General features: G+C 48.4%; 1 protein-coding gene and 1 long non-coding RNA gene across 2 annotated transcripts in view; one reads left to right on the forward strand and one right to left on the reverse strand.

The window, feature by feature from the left end:
• The window catches only part of TFPI2 (tissue factor pathway inhibitor 2), a 48466-nt gene extending 38672 nt beyond the window's left edge, over nt 1-9794 (reverse strand). The window contains exons 1-2 of the mRNA XM_069648469.1: nt 9585-9794; nt 3592-3771 (exon numbers count right to left, since the gene is read on the reverse strand). Coding sequence (XP_069504570.1) covers nt 3592-3771; nt 9585-9660 — 256 coding nt within the window. The 5' untranslated portion in view covers nt 9661-9794. The remainder of the gene's footprint in view (nt 1-3591; nt 3772-9584) is intronic.
• Nucleotides 9165-27970, forward strand: part of LOC138569974 (uncharacterized) — a 37797-nt gene continuing 18991 nt past the window's right edge. The window contains exon 1 of the long non-coding RNA XR_011303359.1: nt 9165-9461. This is a non-coding gene — a long non-coding RNA (uncharacterized lncRNA). The remainder of the gene's footprint in view (nt 9462-27970) is intronic.

Below are 27970 nucleotides of genomic sequence, written 5' to 3' on the forward strand. Positions count from 1 at the left end.
TACCATCCTCAAATAGCCCAATAATATCTCATATACGACTTACAGGTGGATACATGAATGCCTGAGCAGTCACACAGGGAATCCTTGAGGAAGGTGTGGCATGTAAATGCCTTTTTTTCAGGAATTTTACAGTTACTTAGGACAGTTTTGCTCAACAGGCAAAATGAAGGCAGCCGAGCATTGACAAATAAGGCAGTGCCAACTTTGATGAGAGGCCCAAGCTACTGTTCTTTGATACCCTTTTGGAGTATTATATCTGGAAAGTCATACCACTTTGCCCTGAGTCTGAGGGTCTATGATATCAGAGCCACAAATATGTGTGAAAATGTCTTTGAATGTAATGATGTGTAATGGTATTTCTGCCCTAGATTCCTCCTTGGTGTGCCTTACGCTTTACATGAAAATGCAGGTTTTAAAGTGCAGATAATCATTTTTTGTCAGAGAGTTTGCCGAGCATCTTAAACTAGGGTTTCAACACTCTTGTCTGCCAATCCCATGGAGGTGCAACTGCAAGCGTTATCATGAATTTAAATTCATGATGCGCCAAATGGATCCCACGGAGTGCACCCATTGTCGGCATAGTCACTTCTGAGATGTATGGAGGGCTAGCCTTCCTTAAACAGATGTCTTCCCAGTTTGGGTGGAGATCTGTGACCACCCATCATGGCACAGTTTCTAGAATGCGACCTCTGCAAGGGCACTTGCTGCAGCGTTCAGCGGCCGACTGGGAACCAATAGCGGCCCTGGAAATGTTTTTCAAAGTGGTCCAGCATAACACCCAGCGCTGGCGAATAGGCCGGCTCTCGCTGGATCCGAGATCTGGCACCAGATGTGTAGCCGAATATTGGGATCTGGCCAGAGCCAGCTGGAAAAAAAAGCAAGGAAAAAAATGCGCCTGCGAGCAACCCTTAACTTCCTCTGGTGACCCCATTGTAGGGGTCACCAGAGGAAGTTACAATCCTCAGCCACGACCCGGTTTATTTATTTATGCAAAGTTTGTCGGACACATGGACCCGGATAATTAATTTATTTATTCATGCAATGTTTGTCGGATACCTGTATCCGACAAACATTGCATAAATAAATAAATACACATGTGTCCGTCAAATATTGCATGAATAAATAAATACCCTTATTAGCATTGAAACTATCACACATGATGCAGCCACCGAACTGCATTCAGAGGGGAGCTGCAGAAGCTGTGCCGGGTGTAGTTCAAGTAAAAGAAAAAGTTGCTTATGGCGAACAGAAATCACTGTGCTTGATTAGTACCCAAGGGGGAGTTTTTTTAAAAATAAAATGGGATGCAAATTCTGCATTTTAAAGAATATTTACTCAGCAACACTGGTCAAAACTATGATCTGCATAGTGAAGTAACTCATCACCAGTGCCATGGAAGTGGTTTAAAGTGGAATTGATATATGGTTTGGAAAAGAAGCAGCATGAAAGAAATAGCGCCGTTTTAAACTATAATTTTGGACATTTCCTTTGATCGGAGGTCAACTGCCAGGCCCCCCCCTACACCCTGTCTCCTCAGGCAGCGCCCCCCCAAACTCTGCCCCCACCCCGGCCCTTGTAGGATCCCCCACCAATTATTTTCCATTTCCACCACTGATTACACCATACGAGCAAGCCCAAATCTTATGAACAGCAGACAGGGGAGTTGGTAGGTCTGGAAAAGACCCAGGGCTAAGCTGATGTTGGAGCTGTTGGGACTGGGGGCTAGCTGGCCTTTTGGCTGTAGCTCCTGAGATTCTATCCGGGGCTACAACCAAAAGATCAGGGGCTATAGCCCCTTTAGCCCCCCCCCTAGCAACGCCCCTGACAGCAGAGTCGCCGAGTACGTGGGTGCTCTGGAGCCCTACCCCCCTCCCTGGGAAACGCCACCTGAGCACGTCAAAGACCATCTGCGCAGTGGTCGAAGTGGGGGGGGGGCGGTTGGGAGCATTGCTCCTCTACTTTTTTTAATGAAGTTTTACAATTCCTATACTTTTATTTTAGAAGGAAATCGTTACGGAATGGTTTTGTTTTAAAATAAAAGCATAGGAAGAAGTTGAAACTTGCACTTCAACGTTCCACCAAACATCAGGCGCATGTGTTTGTGGGTTTGGGTTGCACGTGGTAGGCGGCGTGGCGATGGGGTTTGTGGGGGCAGAGCAGGCTGGTACGGAACATAGTTCCACTACTTCTTTTCACATACTTCGACCACTACCATTTGTGTAGGTGTCCATGTACTTTCAATGGGACTTTTCGGGAGTGGGGGGCCACAGTCACCTCGAGGGAAAACCATATGTCGGTGCCCCTTACGCACAAGAAAATGTGGAAACAATTGGACCACATAGTGAATTTTAAAGCACATTTGCCCCTCTATAGTGACTACTGATATTTAACATGTGTTAATCATGATGGAGAACATACTGGAAGCTTTATAACAAATTGTTCACCTCAAAGGGATACAAGCAGTGCTTTAAGTGGGATTGGAAATCGAGGGGGGCCCTAATTAGAGGGTGTGGCATAAGGACACGCCCCTTAGCAAGAGTCCCCCCTCAATTAAGGGGGGCGGCTGGTAAAAGTTGGAGCACACTGACATTATTACCTTTAATGTGCCCAGCCCCTCCTTTTAAACAAAAGAAGGGGCTGGTGCACCAAAAGGTGTGACACCAGTGTGCCCAAGCTGCGCACAGCAGGCAACCCTTTCATTCAAGGAACCCGCTTTAACCAAGCACTCCATGAATGAAAGGTCTGTACTTGAAACAGGAGGGCCCAGAGTCTCCTTTTGTTTTCGAGTAACTAGTCATCACCCAACATCATGCTGGGTGATGACTAGTTAGTTACTTGAAACAAAGAAGAGCTGGGTAGTCCAGCCCTCCTCCTGTTTCGAGTAAATAAACATCAGGCAGCCAGCACTGCACTGTTATGCCTGCTGCTTGCAGGTGTTAGCACTTCAGTTTAGAAAAAAGAAAAGTTGGTGCCTTTTCTTGTTTGTAAACCGAAGTGCTGACACCTGCTTCAGTTTAGAAAAAAGAAAAGGCGCCTTTTCTTTTTTGTAAACCGAAGTACTGACACCTGCAGGCAGCTCGTATAACCGTGTAACCTCTACGCGGGCTGCCTGAGGTGTCGGATGACTGTTATTAGTCACTGGTGGGCCCTGACAAGGCCCCGGCTCGGGAGTGATTTCCGGGGACTGCCAGGGCCCAGGGCCCAGCTGGCCACGGCCCACTTAAAGCCCTGGATACGGGATAAGGGCATAGGAAAGGAAGAAGGGGTTGGGGTGAATGGGTAAGAGAAGCAGAAAACCAGGGCACCTGCACAAGAGGCCCATGTGCAGAGTCCAACCAGGAACGCTCCAGAGTGCCCTGTAGGCCAGTGCCCCCTGGCAGACTTGTCTCAGTCTCTGCGTTTTGAAAGATGCGTAGACAGGGTAGGGCCTGAGCGGGCAAGGCCCACTCACAATCTGTACATTCTCACTCAGCAGCGCTGTGTGGGCATTTACAGATGTCAATGTCACTGGGGTGGGCCCAATTACATTCGCTTCCGGCACCACTTGTTAGACAATCCTGGCTACGCTGCCCGTTACAATCCAGGACTTACTTTTGATCATCCAGCAGGCCTTCTCGCAGTCCTCCGGCGTGTCGAAGTTGTTGTCGTTGCCATCGCAGCCTCCGTAGGAGAACTCTTCGCAGCTCTGCGTGTGTCTGTCGTAGTAGTATCGAGACAGCAGGGCCCTGCATGGACCCTCGACGGGCGGCAGGAGGCAGGTGGCTCTGCTGTCTGCAAAAGACGAGAATAATCAGGCCCCCAAAACTGCACATTCATAAAGAAGTGAGCCATCCAGAAGCTCAACAAGTCTCCCTGAATGGAGGCCGGGTTCCCTGGTGGCGGCACTATATAGCATTTCTACAAAATGGATACAAGTGATCGAAGACAACCTAAAAACATATGGAATGTTGGCAATGTGGGGTAAACGTTGCTGGGGCGTGAACATGTGCGCAGGGCACACAGTGGCGCCCTTCAAAAGCATGCTACCGCCTTCTAAGCGCTAGACGGTGCAAAGAACCCGTGTTGCACAGCAGTGGCTTGTTTCCCCCAGCGAGAGCATTGCGCCTGGGATATCCCCAGAGGCGGATCTAACGGTCGCCAGACAGACCAATTGCGACCGGGCCCCTGTGCCAGGCCCCGCCCCTTTCACGCAGCACAGGGCCCTTTGCAGAACAGGGCCCTTTCTGTTGGAAGTCTTGGACGTCACTCCAGAGTCCAGTCTCCTTTCTTTCTCCCTTCCAATCCTGGGCCAGTGTAGGTAGTGGTACCTGAGAGACGACCGTGACGTAGACACGTCTCATGACGTCCCTACACTGTCCCAGGATTGGAAGGGAGAAAGAAAGGAGACCGTTAGATCCACCTCTGCTAGGTGACTCAGTGTTATGTGCCGGTGTGGTGGTGCCATGAGAAAGGAGTCGCCAATCGCCATTGCCCGGGCCTAGCTGTAGAAGAGAAGGTGCTGCTGCTCGAGTCGAGGGAGGCTGTCGTCCAGCAGTCTTTGCGGTCTGCTGCTGCTGCTTACTAAAACAGGTAAGCTTGGCTATTGTGGGGTTGGGGGCTGGATGGTGTTTTTTTATTTCCAGTGTTTTTTTGTTTCCAGTGTTTCTAAGCATTTGTCTGCAGGCCTTTGCGTGGAAATGGATGTATTTATTTAAAGGGGTTGTGTAATCCGTGCTATGCTACTGTAAGCCGCTTCATGGCGCTGGAGGGAGGGGTGAGGAGTGGAAGGGGATACAGGTTGAGAGGGAGGAGAGATATGGCAGATTTACTATTTTTTATGTCGCCAGTTCTTCCGAAACTAAGGGTGTGTAACTGTGTGTTTTCGTTTCATTTTAAATTCATTGTAGAGTTTAGGCTGATGTGTCCTGAACTGCCCGCCTCCTTGACTGTTTGTCTTTGCTGGGCATCGACATAGCTACTGCTGTGGGGATCAAATGGGACACGTAGGTGGTTGGCCTCTTTATTGACGGAAGTGTGCAGCTGCAACCACCACGCACATTCCGTACTTGGCCTCTTTGTGTGGGGGAATTTCGGAATTAGCGGATTTTGGTGGGTGATGCTTAGCTATGGGGCTTGCCCAGGTGTTAAAAGCATTGCAGTCAGTGCCCATCCAGTGATTGTTCTTTCTTCTCTGGGGGCGCTGGGAGAAGTCTAGCTTCTCTGCTCACTCAGTGCTCGGCCATAGGGCCTCCCACCAATTTGCTGCTTGGCCTCTCAGTGACTCTCCCCTGGTGTGGTGAACTCTGGAAGGCCTCTGCAGTCAGTTTTGTGATTCGTTGTCTAATTTGTAATGCGTGCCCTGGGCTGGATGTAGTGACGGCTGCCCGTTTGATATGCTGCGTAGCCAGGCCTTGGCTGGGGAAGAGTACTCTATAGAGTTGTCTTATGGTTATTGCGGCCCTGATTCAGTGAGTCAGAGGCTCTGGGCCCAGCTCAGAGGGGGAGTTCATGGACCGCAGTAGTGCGATGCCACCAGGGGCCCACCTCGTTGCCTCTGTGTCTCTGTATCTGCGTTTGTCTTTCTTTCTCGTCCTGTCCGCCTTCTTCTCCCTTCCCCTCCATCTCGTTCATCTGTTTCTCTACAATCCTCTCACCTGCATTCTTATCTCACCCCATCGCCCTTCCCCTTTACCCACGACCTCCTCTTCCATCCTATGTTCTGTCTTTCTTTCTCTTAACTCACTTTATATAATCTTTCTCACTCCCTCTCCTAGACTCCCTGTTTTTCCTTATTCCTTTCTGCTTCGTTCTCATCCCTCCATCCCACTTCTCACTTGCCCCTCTTGTTCCTCTTTCTCATCGCCCTTCTCTAGCACCCATCATTACCTCTCTCACCTTTCATCATATTCCCCTCGTCCCCCCTCCCATCCGCCTCAAAAGCACTCTTTGTCCCCCTTTGTTTTTCTTTTTCTTTCCACCTAGCTTGCTCTCTTTCACTCCTCACTCCACAGCCCCCTCCCCTTTCTTCCCCCATGGATCTTGCACCAATCTGGTTTGAAATGATTGGCACAAGACAAGCAATGCCACGCCTGATATAACTAGAACACATCTGACGTATATATCTGTTGCAAAGAGCTAGAAGCTCAGAGGCTACAACCAAAAGGCTAGCTAGCCTCGAGTCCAGAAAGTCCCGATATTAGCATAGCCCAGATCTTTTCCAAATCTAGCAACACCCCTGTCTGAAAGGGTGGACTTGTGGGGATAGATGGGCCTCTGTGAAACGTGACTATTTAGGGATCAAACACGTGACTCGCCACCCTAATTTGCTGTTGAGATTCAATGGGTGTACAAGGGCATCATGCGCATGGTGCAGCAGTTGCTACCGTGGGTTGCTGCTTGTCAACCCCTCACCCCCACAATGAAGCATAATCGGGACACTGATAAACTAAAGAGAAATCTGTTTTTGTCTTTTTTCAAATGTTACTGTCTGTGGTCAAAGTTGAAAGTCATTAATTTGAGTTTCATGAGGGGTCCGAGAGAGATTCAAAGTTCTGAAAGGTAGAGCTCGACTGGAGCGTAACTGACCCCTAGGTAACTGTAATAAAGACAACTTCATAAAAAATAGCTTTTGTCCCTAAAGTTTGCCATTGGGCACTTGTTACCACAATTAACTCCGCCCACCAAAAGCTCTGCCTCCATGACCCACCCACCTAGGACTCTGTGTCAGGTGCTGCCCACGGGGCCCTTTGCCTTAAATCTGTCACTGGATATCCCCCAGCCCATATAAAGCACGTTACTCCAATATTGGCGACGATGAATGATATGCCAGTGCCTTGGGTTACTCACAGCGCGGGGTGGAGGGGACGGGAGGATAGCTCAGGTGCAACGCGCTCGCCTTGGAAGCAAGATGACGCGGAGCAACACACGTTCCCGGAGCAACACACGTTCCCGGGTCCGCGCTTAGAAACCTCTGGGTATTGAGCACGTTATAAATAACCAATTACAATATTGAAAACTGCGCACAGTCGGTATAGGGCTAGTGAAAGGTTAACTCAACAAGAACTGCGACTAAAGGCATCTCTAGAGTGAAATAAAGTCCTCGAAAGTTTAGAGTTTAAAGCGCACCGACTTCCAAATGAAAACTTAATGGCATTATGCATTTTGCAGAGTGTATTTATTGTGCCTCAGTCAATCTTTGGGAAGCAATAGAGTCAGTGCTTTAAGTGGGGTAAGAAATTGAGGGGGGGGCTTCGTTTGGGGGCGTGGCATCCGCTGTGGGCGTGGCCTAAAAGTGCACAAATCATAGTAGGGTGCGCAAACAAATATATAAATGTAGTAGAGCATTTATATATTTGTATGCTATTTGTATGCGTACTAGTACGGTTTGTGTATTTTTCAAGCCTTCTTTTATAAACATAGCAATGTTACATATTTCTATGTTCATAAAAGATGGCTTGAAACGTACAAGCCGCTTTTATAAAGCGTTGAGGAGGGACAAAACCCAAGGTGGGTTTTGTCCGTCGACAAAGCTTTATAAAAGATGCCTTGAATTGAGTACGTTTCAAGCCGTCTGTTATAAACGTAGAAATATTTCTACGTTTATAAAAGATGGCTTGAAACGTACACATTTCAAGGCATCTTTTATAAAGATTTGCCAAAGGAGACAGGCACCTCGGGCTCAGTGATCGCTGCTCTGAGCAGAGATCACAGAGCCCAAGGCGTCTTTCACCCTCTGGGAACCCGCGGGCTCCGTGATATAATCTACATATTAGATCATGGAGCCCGCAGGTTCGCTGAGGGTCAGTGACCTGGCGAGGGTAAACAAAGGAACTGTAACTTCCCTGATGACCCCTCAGATGGGGGGTCATCAGGGAAGTTACAGTGACTGATAGAAGTGCCAGCCAGCCTCAGCAAGGCTACACTGGCGGGCGCATCTCCCGTCGCGACTGCGGCCGTGGCGGGATAATGCGTCCTGCCATGGCGTGGTGGGACCGGGGGCCCCGGCAGGGCCCCGGCTCAGCCCCACTTTTTGGAGATTGGCGGGGCCCAGCCCCGGCAGCCCCCGGCCCACTTAAAGCACTGAATAGAGTGATGTACAAAGGTAGGGGTTACAGACACACACTGGATAGTTACGTGGGGTGTGGCTTTCTACAGTTATTACTGTGGTACCAGGACATATTTAAGGATTACTGCTAGTGAAGCGGAGGGCGTGCAGCAGTGCTGGAAAGGAGTGTGGGGATGGAGCCATGTGTCCGCGTGACGGCGGACCCTTTATTTGCATATGTATTGACATTGCCGCAAACAGAAATGACATCACCAGAAGGCCCACCATTCTCAGAGTCGCTTCTTCATCACCGGATTCCCATTACAAGAAAGTAATTGAAAGAGATAGCTATGGTGATGTGTACAGTATGCTCGCTAATATAACGGTTACACACATGTCCAGCACTTGTATTCTGCTAAACTAGGGCTGAGCAGTGAATACTGTAAACTTAGTCACTTCCATGGACTCACACTTCTGACAGACACGGTACAATAAAGAGAAAACGATGTGCACAGGGTCACACACTTCACTTAACTGGACAAGCTGGGACTTGAGCCCGGTCTACAAGTTAGGCCCTTGACTGTCCAGATATGTTCCCCAACTTCAGTTGGTAAAAAAATATATAATAAACCAACTTAATAAATATATACATCCTCATAGATATAACTTTAAAAAAGAATGATTGCAGATTGAAATCGTCCATTCTGAAGAAAGTATAAAATTAATTGAATGCAAGGTAACAAAGGCCCACTCGTTCTGCAATTTACTTCCAAGCCTGAAAAGTGAGGCGTGCACTTAAACACAATGTACGGAAACTGTAAAGCTCGATCACTTAAGCACAATGTACGAAAAATGTAAAGCTCGTGCACTTAAGCACAATGTACGGAAACTGTAAAGCTCGTGCACTTAAGCACAATGTACGGAAACTGTAAAGCTCGTAAAAAGCCGATGCGCCCATTCAGACCGCGTCGACATGAATTAGGTTAAATAGGGCGAGGGGGTATTGTATGACTCCATTGAGGTTTCTTGAAAGAAGGTTCAGATTTCAGTAGTGGTGTGAAGTTTACTGTGGGCTTTCCGCGCCTCACCCAATTTCCCCAAATCCCCCCTCAGTTCTTAGAGACGGGCTGCTATTTAGCACTGAGAAAGAGCTACCTCTTTTTCAAGTGCGCAGATGCGTGTTTAGGCACTTGATTTGCACCCGAGTTAGTTTTGGGGAGCTGTGATAGGGACATGGCCCCGCCCTGAACCCGGTTGAATTTAAGTGGCGCGTAAAGGCGCCCAAGGGAGCATTCCCCGGACGGCCCTTCCACCTGCCCTAAGCTGGGGAGAGGTGAGGGCGATGTGTATTAGAGCAGGGTGCATATCAGTCGCCAGGCGGGGGCACGGCTGTCAACCGCTATTGCACATGAATACCTGGGAATCTGACCTTCTAAAGGTAGGTCAAAAGCGTTAGAGCGTTGGTTGCTTTTCAGAAAAGTGCCTTCCGAGCCGAAGCTCTCGCCCGCCCTGCCCAAGCGCCTGTGAGGGAGACGCTCATAAGAACCGTCCTCGTGCTCACCTTTAATGGGGGTCCCGGAGACGGCGGCCCAGAGCAGCAGGAGGCTTGCGTGGAGGGGCGCCCAGGCTGAGCACATGTCTTCTTGTCGTCTGACTGCGGGAGTTCACAGAGGGCGCTGAACGCAGACTTCCAGGGGTGCACACGCTCCGCTCGCTGCCGCTCCCCAACCGCAGCACGCCTCTTTTATCCTGGGGGAAAGGGACGCAGAGAGCCCCGGCCGCGCCCCTCTTAGTGTGCGCAATGTGTGGGAGGGACGTCCGTGACTCACTCTCACTTCTGGGCACCGAAGGCTCCCTCCAAGTCCGAGGAATTTCGACACAGATGGCCTGCACTGGCTGGGGCTGAAACCCACCGTGGAGGGCAGTGGACGTCCCATGACGCTCGATTGCCAGGGCTCTGACACAGCCTTGCCAACCCGGGAAGTACCCGGTGGGGAATTGGTGCTGGGACGGCCTGGCACGGGGATCCTGCACAGAGGTGGGATGGAAAAACCTCCTCGAAACTTGCTGGAAAATCCAAAACGCGATTGTTTGCTGAATCAGCATGTCCCCTTGAGTGTGGGATCGTCTCCGCCCAAGATGCAGCCTGTGCACAAGGCGTTTGGGTGCTCACACATTCGTGTCCATAGAATTTTTTTTTGAGCGGCCACACACTCAATACTGTATGTAAAACCAAAACATAACTAGATTCGAACTTTCAAAAGTACGTACAGCCCCTTTACTAAAGAATATTGAATGATGTGATAGGTTATTAAGGCGCTTAATACCCAGAGATTTCGAAGCGCGGACCCGGGGATCGAACCTGTGTTACCCTGTGTCATCTTGCTTCCAAGGCTAGCACGTTGGCCCTGAGCTATCCTCCCGAGAATCACAATGCGTTCTCTTAATCGTCAATCTACCTCCGGTTTATGGACTCGTCTTAATCTCCGCAGCAGTCTTCTGTTTATGATTGTATTATATGAACAGACAGGGCACTGTCTGCAGATATGGGCCTAGAGCAGGAAGTAGGTCCATTGTCCTGCCTGCTCATAGACCCTGCTGATGCCAGTATACCAGAGAATTGATCCTTGCTTTAATCTTTCTTCATTCGGAAAATAGTCATTTCCATCAAAGAATATACAATATGGTACATAATACAGCCACCACAGTACTATACAAAATAAATAAAATAGAGTAACAACAGCATACAGATATAATGCATTAAAATCAGCAGCACATGAAAAACTCCACCCACAGTAATTGGCTAACCAACAAGAGAGCGCTTTCAATGTAAGAGTAAATGCACTGTGCAGTAAACAAGTCTGAGATTGATAAAAGAAGCCTAAGGGCTGATTAAACATCTCTCCCTCCCCACGCCCTCAATATTGGGAGCAGGAATCTCTTCGTATGATTCGCAAAGTTAGGGCAGAGAAATAAGTGTTGCAAGTCGTTTGCATTGTGCCAAGAAACATCGACTTTTCAGCCCCCAGTAGTGTTATTATTCTGTGGAAACGGTGCTGTTCCTTTTGTGAAGAGAAGGTTTGTTCTGAGGCGAATAATAATTGCCCTTTTCCTCAGGGTTTTAAACCACTGGGCGTGATGCAATGGAAGTGATGTTCTTATGATAAAATTGCACACTTTGCTTTTGCGATTCAGTTCTCCTCCTGGCATTTGCTTGATAAGAAATAAAGCTGTCCACAGACTCCCTTTCTCCAACATTGCCAACCGATGTTTCCTCACTCAAAAAGCGCATGCAGCTAAGCTTGCAGAGAGATGACTCAATGTGATTTAGCCAGGAAGAGGAGCCACTGACGTTCAAGGTCATTTCATCTCTCACCAAGGTTCTAGTTAGTCAGTGAGAGTTTCCCCATAAACGTGAACCAGGTCTAATTCTTCACGTCGCAGCTACCCGGGAAACCTTGAGGCACGGCCATCATTATCCTCAGGATTTGATTTGATTCTTTTTATTCAATAGGCTTTTATTCAACAGAGTATCATCTTGCCACAATTACATGTAAAACAGAAATACCATAAAATATCATATGCACACAGCAGTCAACAAACAATTCATATTAATAATAAGAGTGGCCGTGGCTAGAGTTCATTATAAATCATACAAGAAAAATCAAATACCTCATAACACAATAAAAGGGCGCCTCCTCAATGTTCATTATTGGGCCCTTTAATTAAACAGGGTCCCATTAAACCCTCTTTTATCATTTTTGCTCTGGTGCGCCAGGCTTGAACAATATAGGTTGCCACACAGTTTACCACTTTAATATCATTGCATTTTTTAAGAAACTGGAGCGCTATATCTAAGTTGGTAATAGCATTTCTTTTCAAAAGTGGTATTACAAGCTTGTGTCTTGCAGCATGATAGCCACTGCAGAAGAAGAGAACATGTGACAGCGTCTCCTCTGCAAGGTCGCACACTGAGCAAAGACCATTGCCGTTTAGATCCCACTTCTTTATGACACAGGCCAGATCCAGGTGGGAAACGGTAAACCCAATCTAGAGATAGTGAAAGGCTGGAGGCCTGACCATATCTATGTAGGTTTCAAACCCCAGACGTGTGTTACTGGCCAGGTAGGATGAGCCCCCTGCCAGGTACCTGCACTCATTCACCAGCTCAGCCTCCATAAGGGATCGTCCCATATTCTTTGCTTTTGATCTATCTCCCTGGGTAATTCCCGGAGGATTCTGCCGTAGGTCTGACAGTCCTAGCTGCCCCAGTGATTTCTTAACTGGCTGGACCTCTGGCAGGGATCTACTGCCTTCTACCTCAAGGATGTGTAATAGAGCTTCTTGGTACCTTTGCAACTCTGGGACTGACCAGAGCCTCAACCAGTAGGATGCCAGCCTCAAACAGGCCTCGCTCTGTATTGGTCTAAGTCCTAGTTCCAAATATATTGGGATGGTTGGGGAGGATTTTGGAAGTCCCAACAGTTTCTTAAGGATGGCTCATTCTGACAGCCTCTGTTGTAATCCGCATGGCCCCAAATCTCCGCCCCAGAGATGGCAGCAGATTTAGCATGTGTTGAAAACATTTTGATTGCGGGCGTTATCAAGCCCTGCCCATGGGAGTAGAACAATCTCACTATACCCCCTCCATATTTTTCTAGCTGCAGGCTTGATTTGCCCACTTGGAGGGCCAATTCCCTTGGTCATTAAACCTAATACTTAGGTAGTCATATTCTTGAACTTCGACAGCAAGGTGTTCTTGAGGAGCAGCCCCATTTTGGCATATTTAGTGAACTTCGGGTGGATGAGCAGATCCAGATGTCATATTAATCTCCAGACACAGTGCGGAGCATTTATCTACAAATGATTCTCATTGACCCGGGCTGCCTTCGCCAGGTGGTGACCCTACACAGCTGCACCATAGGTCAACAATGGTGCCAAATTGAATCATTGATTTGCGAGGCCTTCAGCATGTATTCCTTGATGAGTGGGGACCATCTCAGTTCACAGGAAACGGTAATGCCTAAATAACAAAATGTAGTGACCCATTCCAGTTTCTTACCTTCTATGGATAGTCTGTTTCCCTGGGGTTTGCATTACCCACATACATGACCTTTCATTTCCCCACATTTATTTTCAAGTCTTTCTGTCCCATATAATCAGTGCTTTTGAGGAATATCTATTACATAAATATGTACCTATGTAAGCAATTCTATAAAACATACTTTTTAAAACCGAATTCCTGTAACCGCAGGTTTAAAAAGTCAATGAATTCTTTAGCCGCAGCTATAATGGAATTTTTTTTTGGGTGTTCTTTAATTATATTTCTGTATATTTATGTAATAATTAGTCAGTGGAAGGACTGTTTTGGGATCAGGGCTATTACACACCCCTGCCTCACTCCTCTAGTTACTCGGTATGCCTGGTTTGTTTTACCCTGGCTGCCCACTCTCACTCTTGCTGATAAATGTAAGTGCATTTGAGCTAAGACTTGCAAGATGTCCACTGGCATGCCTAGTGCATGCAGTACTTCCCAAAGCTTGTCGTGGTTAATGCAATCAAATGCAGTTGAAAGGTACGTGAAGCCCAGATATATTGTGCCTTTATAGCCAGAGACATACTTGTCCATGACCAGGCTCAAGTTCAGTATCTGATCGACTGTGCCGATTCACTCATGAAAGCCGTACTGTTACTCTGAGAGGATTCGATTTTCTGTGACCCAGTCCATGGTTCTTCTATGCTCCACCCATCCAAACCATTTTGCTGAGGTGTCGATTAGGGAGATCGGACCACACTATGCTCGGTCACTTCTGTCACCCTTCTTGAAGGTCAGTAGTATGATCGCCTTCCTCCAAGAGTCCATTATGGCCGTCAGATGGAATATCACATTAAAGATCAGAGTAGCTACTGGGACACACACCACCATTTCATCTTTGAAAAACTCGATTGGGATTGAATCCGGTACAGCTGATTTACCTATAGCCATCCCGACAAGGGCTTTGGCGGCTTCATTTATCAACACCACCAGGCTTCGACCTGAAGTCTGGCAGGTATTACAAGAAACAATGTCTCAGTCAGCACTCTCATCACGTCAGTTATCATATAGTGTCAAGAAATGTTTATCCGGCGGGGGTGCTGTTGTGCAAGCAAGAAATGGCTGCCTGAGTTTGCTGCTCTTGTTTGAGGAACATCCTAAAGCTTTGAACATCCTTGCTGGTACTATGATTTTTTCCACAGACCGTTGGAATTGGTGCCTAACAGCACCATGCGACAGCTTATCAAACGCCGTTCTCCGTGTTGGACATGAAGCGCAGATAACTCCCTCAGCTTGTTCGCTGACTTGGACTGAGACCCCGACCCACTTCAAACATCCAGGCCAAGTGGGCTCTTACCGACCTGAGAGGCGCTGCGGCTGTGGCCTTGTCATGGGAGGAGCCTCCACTGTTCCTCTGCTGTGGAATACTGACACCAGACGCAGTGCCCACATACTGCACAGATTGCGCGCCGGGGTAGCTGTGTCCCCAAACTTGAAAGGACGAGAATACCTTCCACAGTGACCCATTCGGCATATCGGCAGATCTCCTGTGGAGCCGGTGGCCCAGACCTCGCTGCTCTGCAAACAACCTCTCCACTCATCACACATTCAGTCTGTTTGCCTGGGGCCCTCATCACTGCATGTGTGCCGCCGCCATCCGACCCAACTCCTCACACAGAGTCACCTGCCATCAGGCTGCGCAGGTGATTGGAGTCCTTGGTGCCGCGAAGATCCCAGAAATCCACCCAAAACCGAGGGGTCATGATCCTTATCCATAAGTCCCTCAAATTCTTTTACATAGGGAAACGCATGCTGACCCCTTAGGACGCTTCGGTTTGGTATTCGGTTTGCTCCTGGGAAGAGAAGTGGTATTCCTTAACGTCTATGCTCCCAATGTCGATGTTTCAGAATTCTTTTCACATCTTTCCTCCCTGTTGCTGGGGTTCCCCCTCATTTCCATTCTGTAGGGTGGAGACTTTAATACCATTGTAGATGTTGACCTACATCGGTCTGGCACTAGGCCTTGCCAGCTCACCAGGGCAGTGAAAGCCATCATCAAGGTGCAGTCACAGCTGGGATTGGTAGACGCATGGAGGCTGGCGCACCCCGGCTCTCGTGCATTTTCCTTTTCCTCCTCTGTTCATTACTCACACTCACGGATTGACAGATGGTTTGTCTCTAATGTCCTTATGAGAACTATTGTCCAGATTACCATCCTTCTTAGAACCTTCTCAGATCACTCCCCGGTCACAGTCTCACTACAATGGGGCGAGGGCACTGGAGGGATGCATACATGGCGACTGAAACCACATGCCCTGTTAGATACAGTATTCAAATCTGAACTCGTGTCCAGCATCGATGACTTCTTCACACTGAACACAGGGACCGTAAAGACCCAGGCCACCCTCTGGGAATCAATCAGTCTACATTAGAGGTATTGAACTATCTAAGGAGGTGGGCATTCTTAAAACGATCTGTAGGACCATCAAAGCGAGCGAGGTGCTCCTCGCTGGGCTATTACTCAGAGTTCCCCTCTGCCGCCACACTAGGCGAGATAGGCGCAGCACTGGATACCTTCCGGGAACAGGCCGAACACAAACAAAAGTTCCTTGACGACTGGTCGCTCGGAACTATGGGGAAGGGGAACCCCCCGGCAGCCTCATAGCCAGATTAATCTGCCAAGAAAGGGGAGCCCCTCATATCCCCATCATCGAAAGAACGGATGGCACCCTGGCACTTTCATCTCAACTATGAGTTTCGTTCATTCTATGAAACACTTTACACCAATGATGATACTGCCCCCACGGTGGACATCGAAACTTTCTTGGATAGTCTGCCGCTCTTGTTGCTATCTGCAACGACCAGAGATACCCTGGCCTGCGCGGTGACGGTGGAGGAGATGTCTAAGGCAAGACACTCTTTATCGTCCGGTAAGGCGCTCGGTACGGACGAGCTGACCACTGAATTTTACAAATGCTATGAGGCCCGCATAGTCCCCCGATTACTTGATGTCTAGCAGGAGGCCAGTGAGGTTGGCAAACTTCCCCCCCTCTCTTAGAGAGGTGATCATCTCTGTTTTACTTAAACCTGGCAAGCCGTCTACACAATGTGGTTCCTACTGACCCCTCTCCCTCATCAATTGTGACATAAAAATATTTACTAAAGTGCTGGACGTCCGGCTGGCCACATGCATGTCATTCATAGTCCATCCAGATCAGTCTGGTTTCATACCCAGGTGCTCCACCTCCCTTAACCTATGCTGTCTGTTCAGTATTCTTGCCCGAATCGACGCGGATACGCAGGTCATGGCAGCTACCTTGGATATGCAAAAGACATTCAAATAGGTCTCTTGGAGGTTCCTGTGGTTGGTCCTGGAGAAATGCATATTCGGCCCCCATTTCATCTCCTGGGTGAAACTACTATATAAATCCTCTACAGCCAGGGTCCGTACCGAAGACCGATTGTTAAGCTCACCTGGACCCCACAGGGGTGTCGATCGGACCCGGACAACTGCGGTCTCCATCAACGTGATGCGTAGTGCAGAGATGACTGTCTGGACTGGCCTGCCTAGTCTTGTCTGCTGGACCCGAAGAAGTATTTTCCTTATGTTTGTAAAAGATGAGCTCTCCATCCTGCGTGTCTTGCAGGGGCGCGTAGATACCAGTTACTTCACTTGTTTGAAGGCGTTGGGAGAGTTCCGGTAAGCATTGACTCTGAAGTCCCAGGCGGGATTGGTAAGTATCAAGTTCAAAGAGTTCAATGTGCCCGATGTTCACTCTTGTCCCCTTCCTTCCTTAAGTTGCAACTGAGTTCGTGAGAAGAAGGTCTTGTAGCTGCTGCTGGCGTTCAGGTAAGAGTCTGTGTTACCCAACGCTGTCCTGTAACAATTGCATGAGTTAACGTGTTGTTTTTCTCCCTCTTTACAGATGCGGCATATGAAGATATGGAGAATAATACCGCCGGTGGTAAATCAGGTAAGTCTATGCTGGTAAGAGGTATTTGTTGATTCCCTTGGCTCACCTTGTTATTCTTTGCCCCTAGGTGCCGGAGTACGATAAAGAAATGATGGAGACAGTGCCGGATCGAAAGATGCTGTGAGAACTGGGGAGTATGGCGCCGTGCTGGAGCTGGCGAAGCGACACGTGCAGGACTGATGTACTTTCCAGGTCGGGAGATGAAATGGATCCGGAATCAGGTGAGGAATTGAAATAAGTTCCTTTTCTAACCTTGTCCCTTTCTTCCTCTTTATTCTAGGACCTCCGGATTCAAGGCGGGCGTGGCAGAAGACTGGATGCTGGCTTCAGGCACGCGGACGTGGCAGAAGACTGGATGCTGGCTGCAGGCACGGTGAGAGTCATGCTGCTGGATGCAGAATAACACGAAGCATGTGCTGCTGTTCGGGCGTGGTTTAAATAGCCTCCAAAGTAGTCCCAGGAAAGAAGTTCCCCAGGACCACACCCGAGTAAAAAATAGTCCCTGTAGTAAAATAGTCCCATCCAGGCCTCACGTTGGCTTGGATTTATTTGCAGCATGGTCTGCATGAGGTAAGTAATGTCTATGAGCCTGGCGCCTATGGCGCCAGGACTGATTTTTATTATGAGCCTGGTGCCTACTTGTGCCAGGACTGAACCCAGACAGCCCGTAGCTGGGGCTGCTGGGTTTTTTGTAAATGTCTGCATGCCTGCTCCCGGGGCTGATGGGCTTGATCCGGATGCCCGGGGGTAGGCATCATGACAGCACTCCCCCCCAAGGCCCCTCCTAAAGTTGTTCTTCCCCTTGGCCCTGGTTTGTCTGGGAAGTTCCGATGGAATTTCTTCACCAACCGAGGTGCATGAACGTGGTCACTAGGCTCCCATGACCTTTCCTGTGGTCCGTAACCTTTCCAGGCGATTAAATAAAAAGTCTTGATTTAACCAACTTAGAGTCCAGGATATTCTTTACCTCGAATTCAGGTTCTCCATCTATTAGGATGGGGTCAGGTGGTTTGGCAAGTCTTGTCCCGGGTTGAACTGGTTTCAGAAGTGAAACATGAAAGACAGGATGGATCCGCATATTGGAGGGTAATTCCAACTTGACGGCCACCGGGTTGATAATGGCCTTAACAGTGTAAGGTCCCAAATACCTAGGATTAAAAGTCTGAGTTCCTTTTAGAGGTATGTGTTTTGTAGCCAGCCAAACTAGATCCCCAATCTGATATCGTGGAGCATCGCTTCTATGTTGATCAGCATTTTTCGCATATTTCTCTTTCTCTTGTTTCAAATGTTCTGTTGCCTCCTTAAAGGCTTGTGTAATAGTAGAGTGTAAATGACTAACTGCAGGCATTTCTAAGTGCTGAGACGAATCGAGTTCTGAGGTTCGAGGGTGATGTCCGTATATGGTATAGAAGGGGCTTTGTCCGGTTCCAGAATGTACTGAGTTATTGTATGCATATTCGGAAATCCATAAAATATCATTCCAATTGCTTTCGGTCTGGTGCAGCATGCAACGTAGCTACTGTTCAAGGGTCTGGTTGGTCCTCTCCGTCTGACCATTGGTCTGGGGATGGTGACTGGTTGATAACCTCACGTCGATTTGCGCCAATTGACAACATTTCTTCCAAAATTGTGAAATGAATTGACTGCCTCGGTCAGAGACCAATACGGAAGGAAATCCGTGTATTCGAACAATGTTTTCGAGGAACTCCTTGGCCAAAAAGCGGAAGGTAATCCTTTTAAAGGAATAAAGTGGGCCATCTTGGAAAAAAGATCCACAATAACTAGGATGGTGTTAAATCCATTAGATGGAGGTAGATCTGTAATAAAGTCTAAAGACAAGGTGTGCCATGGTGTAGGTGGAATATCCAAAGGTTGTAAAAGGCCAGCAGGTTTTTTCTTCTGGCTTTTGTTTTGGGCGCAAATGCGACAAGACATCACAAATGACTTTACGTCTTTTCGCCAAGTGGGCCACCAGAACTGTCTCTTCATTTTCGCTTCAGTTTTTGCGATGCCTGGGTGCCCTTCCATCAGAGTGTTATGGTAATTGGAGATGACTAGTTCCTGTATTTCCTTGTGTGGTAGAAATAGTCGTCCTTGATAGTAAGGTAGGTCATTGACGACTGAGCAGTCCGGGCCTTTCTTTACCCAGTCCTGCAGGGTTGCTGGATCAAAGAATTGTTGGATTTTTGAATGAATATGTTCTAGTTTCTGTAGAGTAGTTATGCCAAGGATTCTTTGCTCGGGAGTTATTGGCACCGGTTCCGGGTTTGCATATGCTTCTCCCATCCCTACTCGGGATAAGGCATCTGCTTTGCCATTTTTGCGGCCTGGTCGATAAGTGATCACGAAATCGAATTCGGCAAAGAACAATGCCCATCGAAGTTGTCGCAATAATTGGGCTTTGGCTGTTTTTAAATACTGCAGGTTCCGGTGATCAGTGATTACGGTAATGGTATGCCTGGCACCAAGAAGGTAGTGCCGCCAAGCCTTAAAGGCGGTTTTGATAGCTAATAGCTCTTTATTGGTAATTGCATAGTTTAACTCAGGTGCTGAGAACTTTCTGGACCAAAACGCTATTGGATGAAGTTGACCGGTTTCAGGATCCTTCTGGGACAGGACAGCTCCCATGGCTAAAATGGATGCATCAGTTTCTACTATGTATGGAAGCTCAGGGCGTGGATGCTTTAAGACAGGTGCTGACGTGAATTTCGCTTTCAGCTCTTGGAAGGCCTTTTCAGCCTCTTCGGTCCACAAGAAGCGTTTGTTTTTTCGCAAAAGTGCTGTGATGGGGTGTACAACATGGGAGAAGTCCGGAATGAATCTGCAGTAGAAATTAGCAAATCCGAGCATGCTTTGTACCCCTTTGACTGAACTGGGTGATGGCCACTTGAGAATTGCGTCCACCTTTCGAGAGTCCATTCGGACTCCCTTTAGAGTCAGGATAAATCCAAGAAATTCAACTTCCGTAGCACGAAAAACACATTTTTCCAATTTTGCATATAACTTGTGCTGGCGTAGTTTCTCAAGGACTGCACGCACATGCTTAACATGGTCTGATTCTGAGGAGGAGTACACTACAATATCATCTATATATACGACGACACAGACGTCAATAAGTTCACGAAGGACATCGTTCATAAAATACTGGAAGGCTGCTGGTGCATTGCACAACCCGAAGGGCATCACCTGATATTCGAATAATCCGTACTTGGTGCGAAAGGCAGTCTTCCATTTGTCGCCTTTCTTGACACGTACCAGATGATATGCCCCTCGGAGATCTAACTTAGTGTAGATACAAGCATCCTTTACTTGGGCTAGTAATTCGGGGATCAGAGGCAATGGGTATCGGTTTTTTACCGTAATCTGATTTAATGCGCGGTCATCTATGCATGTTCTAAGGTCACCTTCCTTTTTTGGCATGAAGAATAAAGCTGAGGATGCAGGAGACTTGGAAGGACGAAGAAAGCCATTAGCAAGGTATTGGTCCAAGTATTGCCGTAGGTGAAGATTTTCAGGTTTTGTGAGGGCGTAGATTCTACTGCATGGGGGTTGTGCACCGGGTAGGAGGTCGATTTGACAATCGTATGATTTGTGAGGAGGTAATGTATTGGCCTGTTCTTTTTGAAAAACATCCTGAAATTCTTGGTATTTCTGAGGTAACTGCACGATTGGGTTAACGACTGTAGCCAGGCCTTTGTTCAAAGTTTTCTCCGGGTAACAGGTGTGTGCACAATCCGGGAAGGTTATTCTCTTCTCTCACCATTCTATACAAGGATTATGTGTTTCCAACCATGGCATCCACAGTATTATCTGGAACTGTGGGGCCTTGATTAGATCAAACACAATAGTCTCTCGATGCCCATCTTGACTAAACAGTGTCATCTCTGTAGTGGAATGAGTTACAGGCCCCAAGGCAATCTCAGTTCCATCAACTGTGGTGATGACATCCGAAGTGGTCTTTTTGCAAAGAGGTAGATTCATCCTTGACACCAATTCGTGGTCCATATAGTTTCCTACGGCCCCACTATCTATGTATACCCTTACTGCGTGCATACGTGATGGCCGCCTGGGATCAAGTAGGACCATTGGGATGATCAGATCGAGGTATGAGTGTCCTTCTTTAAGCTCGGCAAGCGGACCTCTACGCTTGTCGGGCGTGGTCGTTTCCCGAATCAGGCTCTATGTGGCTTTTATCAGCAACTCCTACCACCTTCTTGGGTGGTTTTGTAGGGCAATCCCATAGAAAATGTCCTGAGGTTCCACAGTACAGACACAACTGCATCTGTCGTCTTCTTTCTCTTTCCTTTTGAGTTAAGGGTCCTTTAACCCCCCCGATCTGCATAGGTTCAGATGCATCTGTTCCTTTGGGGGCAACGTTCGGTTTAACCAATACCCAATTCTCGAACTTAGCTTGATCAGTCTTTCGGTTCTGAAGTCGGTGGTCTAGCTGGACCACTAAGTCTATAAATTCTGTGCAATCCTGAGGTGGGTTCATAACTTGAGCCAAGACGTCTTTGAGTTCTCCCCGAAGTCCTCCCCGAAGACCTCCGGCCACCCGGTTTCCACCACCAACCTATTGAAGGTTGCAATATAGGTTAGCAGATCCTGGTTACCCTGTCGTAAGGATAAAAGTTTGTTGTCCAGGGCTTGACCCTGTGAGTGTCTGGCGAATAGTTTTTCCATGCTCCATTGAAAACCCTGAAAATCCCGGAGAAGAGGATCATCCTGGTTGACTAACGGAATGGACCAATCCGCTGTGCTGCCACTAAGATATGACAATACAAAGGCTACTTTGGCTTGGTCATTTGGAAAGGCTCCCGGTCTGCATAAAAAGTGCAAGCGTCATTGGTTCATAAACACGGCAAACCTTTTGGGGTCCCCAGCAAAGCGTTCGGGTGGAGCTAACGGAATATTTCCTGGTAAAACCACTTGCACAGGATTGCTTGATGAAACGGGGGTTGGGTTTCCCCCATATCCAGGTAGGGGCGTTTTCCCAGCTTGGTTTTGCAGTAGTTGCCTAGCCAGATCATCAGTGCGCTCCTTTGAGACAATCAGTTCTCTCCTGAGGGCATTAGTCTCTTGGCGAGCGGCAAGTACTTCCGCCCTAAATTCCCCCAATAATTCGGCCAGTTGGTCGGTTTCCGAGGTTTCCATAACACCCGGGTGGGTATTTTTAGAAAGGCTTTGTGTTCTGTTACGCTCACCTGGACCCCACAGGGGTGTCGATCGGACCCGGACAGCTGCGGTCTCCATCAACGTGATGCGTAGTGCAGAGATGACTGTCTGGACTGGCCAGCCTAGTCTTGTCTGCTGGACCCGAAGAAGTATTTTCCTTATGTTTGTAAAAGATGAGCTCTCCATCCTGCGTGTCTTGCAGGGGCGCGTAGATACCAGTTACTTCACTTGTTTGAAGGCGTTGGGAGAGTTCTGGTAAGCATTGACTCTGAAATCCCGGGCGGGATTGGTAAGTATCAAGTTCAAAGAGTTCAATGTGCCCGATGTTCACTCTTGTCCCCTTCCTTCCTTAAGTTGCAACTGAGTTCGTGAGAAGAAGGTCTCGTAGCTGCTGCTGGCGTTCAGGTAAGAGTCTGTGTTACCCAACGCTGTCCGGTAACTATTGCATGCGTTAACGTGTTGTTTTTCTCCCTCTTTACAGATGCAGCATATGAAGATATGGAGAATAATACCGCCAGTGGTAAATCAGGTAAGTCTATGGTGGTAAGAGGTATTTGTTGATTCCCTTGGCTCACCTTGTTATTCTTGTGCCCCTAGGTGCCGGAGTATGGCGAAGAAATGATGGAGACAGTGCCGGATCGAAAGATGCTGTGAGAACTGGTGAGTATGGCGCCGTGCTGGAGCTGGCGAAGCGACGCTTGCAGGACTGATGTACTTTCCAGGTCGGGAGATGAAATGGATCCAGAATCAGGTGAGGAATTGAAATAAGTTTGTTTTCTAACCTTGTCCTTTTCTTCCTCTTTATTCTAGGAGCTCCGGATTCGAAGCGGGCGTGGCAGAAGACTGGATGCTGGCTGCAGGCACGCGGGCGTGGCAGAAGACTGGATGCTGGCTGCAGGCACGGTGAGAGTCACGCTGCTGGATGCAGAATAACACGAAGCATGTGCTGCTGTTCGGGCATGGTTTAAATAGCCTCCAAAGTAGTCCCAGGAAAGAAGTTCCCCAGGACCACACCCGAGTAAAAAATAGTCCCTGTAGTAAAATAGTCCCATCCAGGCCTCACGTTGGCTTGGATTTATTTGCAGCATGGTCTGCATGAGGTAAGTAATGTCTATGAGCCTGGCGCCTATGGCGCCAGGACTGATTTTTATTATGAGCCTGGTGCCTACGGCGCCAGGACTGAACCCAGACAGCCCCTAGCTGGGGCTGCTGGGGTTTCTGTAAATGTCTGGATGCCTGCTCCCGGGGCTGATGGGCATGATCCGGATGCCCGAGGGTAGGCATCATGACACCGATGTTCCATCCAGTTCTAGAATACATGAGGTATCAGACAGGGTTGCCCCTTCTGATCTTTAATATTTGCATTGGCTATTGAACCCCTGGCAGACCGGATCCGTCAGTTGCACGCTCACAGAGGTATAAGACTTTCTGGGATTCCCGAGATTATTTCCTTCTACGCGGATGACGCTTTACTATACATCCGCTCGCCTGAGGATAACTTGGCCCTTACATTGGACGACGTTATTCTCTTGAGTGAACTGTCCGGTTTAATGGTTAACTGTACCAAATCGGTGCTGTTCCCGCTGACCGATTCCACTGCTGCCCCTGTAGACCTTCATGGGTTTACATGGTCCCAGTCAGAAATCACTTACCTTGGGGAAACGGTCACAGGTCACCGGATTCCTTTATACAACCACAATTTTGGCAATTATCTCACTTCTCTTTCCCATAAGGCAGCCGACTGGACCAAACTACCGATTGCACTAGCCAGGAGGGTATCCATTCTCAAAATGATCCTCTTACCACAACTCCTATACAGATTTCAGAACATACCGCTTTGGCCAGGTCATGAGTTTTTGAAGTCACTGACCCGGACTGTTAACGCTTTTCTGTGGCACTCCGGTGCTGTCCGCCTGAAATGCAAAACATTAGCTACCCCAATTGGGCTGGGTGGGTTTGGGGCCCCCAACTTTGAGGGATACTGCATCGCTGCGCAAGCTCACTTCACAGCGTTCTGGTTTGACTCCGATGGATTTCTCCCACTCCACGTTAAACTTGAACGCCTGGCGGCTGGCAAGCTGGATGTCCGCCCCTTGGTTCTCCCCTCCCTGAACCTCAAACTAGACCCCATCGAGGCCAAAGGATCCACGATAGTCGCATGGAATAAACTCTGGAAAGGACAGGCATCCCACGCCAGTTTCATGGCGACTTTCCCCTGTGGAACTATTTCACTGGCTCCCCTCATGTGGACACCGCAATGGTTCACCACAGACTGGCCAGACCTACCCAATTCCCTACAAGGATTGCCCTCCCGTTGGCTCCACTATGCGGGTCTCCACTGGGCCCAAAAGAGCAGATGGCCCGAATTCCCCTCGATTCCCCCATGATGATCCCTTCTTAGCGGAGATTATGATGGGCAGCTCCACCCGGGGGAGGTTATCCACATTATACAGCCTTCTTCAGGACAGGAAGCTCCACTCGTGGGAGGTACTCAGGGAGGTGTGGAGTAGAGATCTAAGCATTAAAATAACAGATCAACGTTGGGAGTATATATGTGCCCGCACCCGGGAAGTATCCTTCAACTCCAGATTTAAACTAATCCAGTTTAAAATACTCCACAGATACCATTACCCTCCAGCTAGGTTACACCGCATGTCAGTGGATCACTCTTCTGGATGTCACAGGTGCAAAGCAAATAATGCAGATTACATACACATGCTCTGGTCTTGCCCGAGTCCCTCCACTTTCTGGAGTGAGGAGTGTGCAACCCTATCCCAGATACACAAATGCACTATGTCCCCATCTCCACTGACCTGCCTATTCCATTAGTTTCCCCATATGAGTCGTGATTCCAAGAAACTATCCGGATTGTGTATTCTACTTGCGACCCGCTGCATTCGGCTTCGCTGGCTGCATGCTGGTGCCCCCACTCTCAACCAGTAGCTCCAGGCTGTCATCTGGGCTTCCGATACCGAGCAGTGATGGGCTTGTCTACAGCCGGTGGTATGTAGACCCAGAAATATTTGGACTCCCTTCCGCTCATACTTGCTCTCCTCCTTTAGTGATGATGAAGAAGATGCCGATAACCCCCCGCCCCCTGCACCTGATTCTAACTGACTTGTCGGTTCCCTGTTTTCTTACCACACTTGCTGTAAAACTCATATGCTCCGTCATCGTCGCCATGCGTGGCCATAGTATCAGCCTGCTTATCCTCTTGTAACGACTGATTGCTTATGTTTGGCTTGTTCTCTGTTGTAATGCCAAGCAATTAAAAGTTAAAAAAAAAATGGATCCATTTGACCTCCTCCACCAGATTTGTATGACTGTTCGGGGGCTTTTCATTAGAACACAATCCTTCAGAGATGGTTCTCGAGTACTCCCTTAGGTTACCTGATGTTGCAACCCTCTCTAGTTCTATCCAGGCTTGGTCCACCAGTTCCTGTTTCCTATTTTTCAGGGTCTTCTTATAAAATTCAGGGTCTTCTTATAAAATTCCCTGGCTTCGGCTATTTCCTCTTGGTCTCTAATTTGTTGCCTAAGTGCAGATATGAGGGTTTGTTTTGCCTGCCAACCTACAATTTGCGTTAAGCCACTGTGCACTGCTTAATGCCATTTTTGATGCAGACAGGATTTTCCTGAATGCCTGACTGATGATTGTTGTTATGTCAGTCCAGACCAGCCATTAGGCCTGGTCAGTGACACCAGGGTGTAGCCATGTCTCCAAGTTATCTAAGATTGAATACGTTACCCTAATGACCAACCAGTCTGAGTCCAGGTTCCCCCAGCACAGCAATTTATACGCGCCCACTTCGACCTCATTATTCCCCAATGGGGGGTGAGTCAAGCCCAGACCATACCGTCAAGTTGAGGGGGTTATTGTCACTTTTGACCCAACAAACCACCTCCCAATACTTAATCCAGGGCCAAGTTGTGACACCCACTATGAAGCAGGTGATAGTTGAACAGTATCTTGTGTATACGAAGGTATGCTTGCCTGGGATGTCGGATTGGAATCTTCCATTTATTGCCCTCAGCCCCAGTTCAATAAGAGTGTCTTACTTACCTCTTTCCTACCCCTGCTATCTGCACGAGGCTCTGTCAGAGCTGGTGGATGGATGCCAAGTGCCATGTCCTTTTCTACTGCACCTTCAACAGTGCTACCATAATTGCCCATTTTTAGAGCAGTGATCATCACACTGTGGGACCTGAAGGATGGCCAGGTGGGTGCATGTCTCTTAAAAAATGGAGCATGGTGACTGCCTTCAGTGGAAAATATAAGTACATTTGACATCTCAGGGGGCCGCAACTCTATTTTCACTCAAGAAGGTTTGACAACAATATTGTTACTCAGTGCTTTAAGTGGGATTAGACATTGAGGGGGGGGGGGGGCTTTCGTTAGGGTGTGTGGCCTAAGTACAGGTGTGCGTACGCCACGCCTCCCCTATCGAGAGCCTCTGCTCGCCTAAGGGATGGGGGTTGCAAAGGTGTACCCCAGCCCCAGCTCACACCCAGCAGGCAGCCTTTTCATTCAAGGAACCACGTAGTGCAATGCTTTACCACAGGCTCCTCCAATGAAAGTGCTGCCTGCTGTTGATGGCTCTGTACTCTGAAACAGGAGGAGGGCTGGACTGCCCAGATCTCCTTTTGTTTCCGAGTAAATAGCCATCAGCCAGCGTTAGGAACTCGGGGGCTTCATACTAGGCAATGGCTATTTACTCAGAAACAAAAGGAGAGCTGGCCAGTCCAGCCCTCCTCTTGTTTCAGAGTACAGAGCCATCAGGCAGCCCACACTGCACCTGTTACACCGGCTGCTTGCAGGTGTCCGCGCTTCGGTTGAGAAAAAAGAAAACATGATGGCTTTTCTTTTCTTCTAAACCGTAGTGCTTACACCTGCAGGCAGCTCGTGTAACCATGCCACAGCTACACGGGCTGCCTCAGGAGTTAGCATGGCTGGGGTAGTCGGGGGGTTGGCACCCACAGGGCTCCAGCTCAGGAGCCTTTTCTGGAGACTGCTGGCGCTCGGCCCCGGCTAGCTCCAGCCCACTTAAAGCACTGTTGTTACAACAGGAGGTTGCTCAGCATAAAGAAGTTTGAATACCACCGTTCTAGAGGATGCGGAAACAAAACTCTTTGAGGGTAAGCAGCCTTTCCTGGGGATTTTTCAGCTCTTTTTATTCCCATTGAACGTGGTCCATACGAGTGTATGCGTGGCATTGGTAAGTAGTATCACAGTACGTCTGCTGTACAATATTATTCACCAAGGGCACGCAGCAAAGTGAAATGTGCCATTTCTGGCCACAAGGCAAACCTTAAAACCACGTAGAAGCACTAAAATAAGTAGACCACCTAATTCAGGTAAAAAAACAGCTGCTAAAACAGATAACCCATTGCATGCCAACCCAAGCCACACTTTGCCATCTCTCTAGCCAGCGACTACTTCATTGTTGTCAGGCAACTGTCGGTTCTCATCACAGCACACATTCTGGTGGCAGAAGAGATAGATCAGGCAACGCTGCAGAAGAGGTAGAACAGGCAACCACGGAGACAAGCCCAACAGAGCAGGATGGTCCTAAAGGTCTCCAAGGTCAGGCTGCTCTCCACTGAATTGCCCGACCCACAGGTGCTGATCTCATACTGGTTCAACATGACAACCACCCAGGCCACCACAGGGTCTTGCTAGATGACATGAAGCCCAAATGGCCAGTACCTACCAATATTCCTCCACGGCTGTTGTTCATGACAGTGCTAACTTTTTGCACCATA

Source organism: Ambystoma mexicanum, chromosome 2q (genome assembly GCF_040938575.1).
Source record: "Ambystoma mexicanum isolate Mex_15411 chromosome 2q, UKY_AmexF1_1, whole genome shotgun sequence".
Taxonomy (NCBI): Eukaryota; Metazoa; Chordata; class Amphibia; order Caudata; family Ambystomatidae; genus Ambystoma; species Ambystoma mexicanum.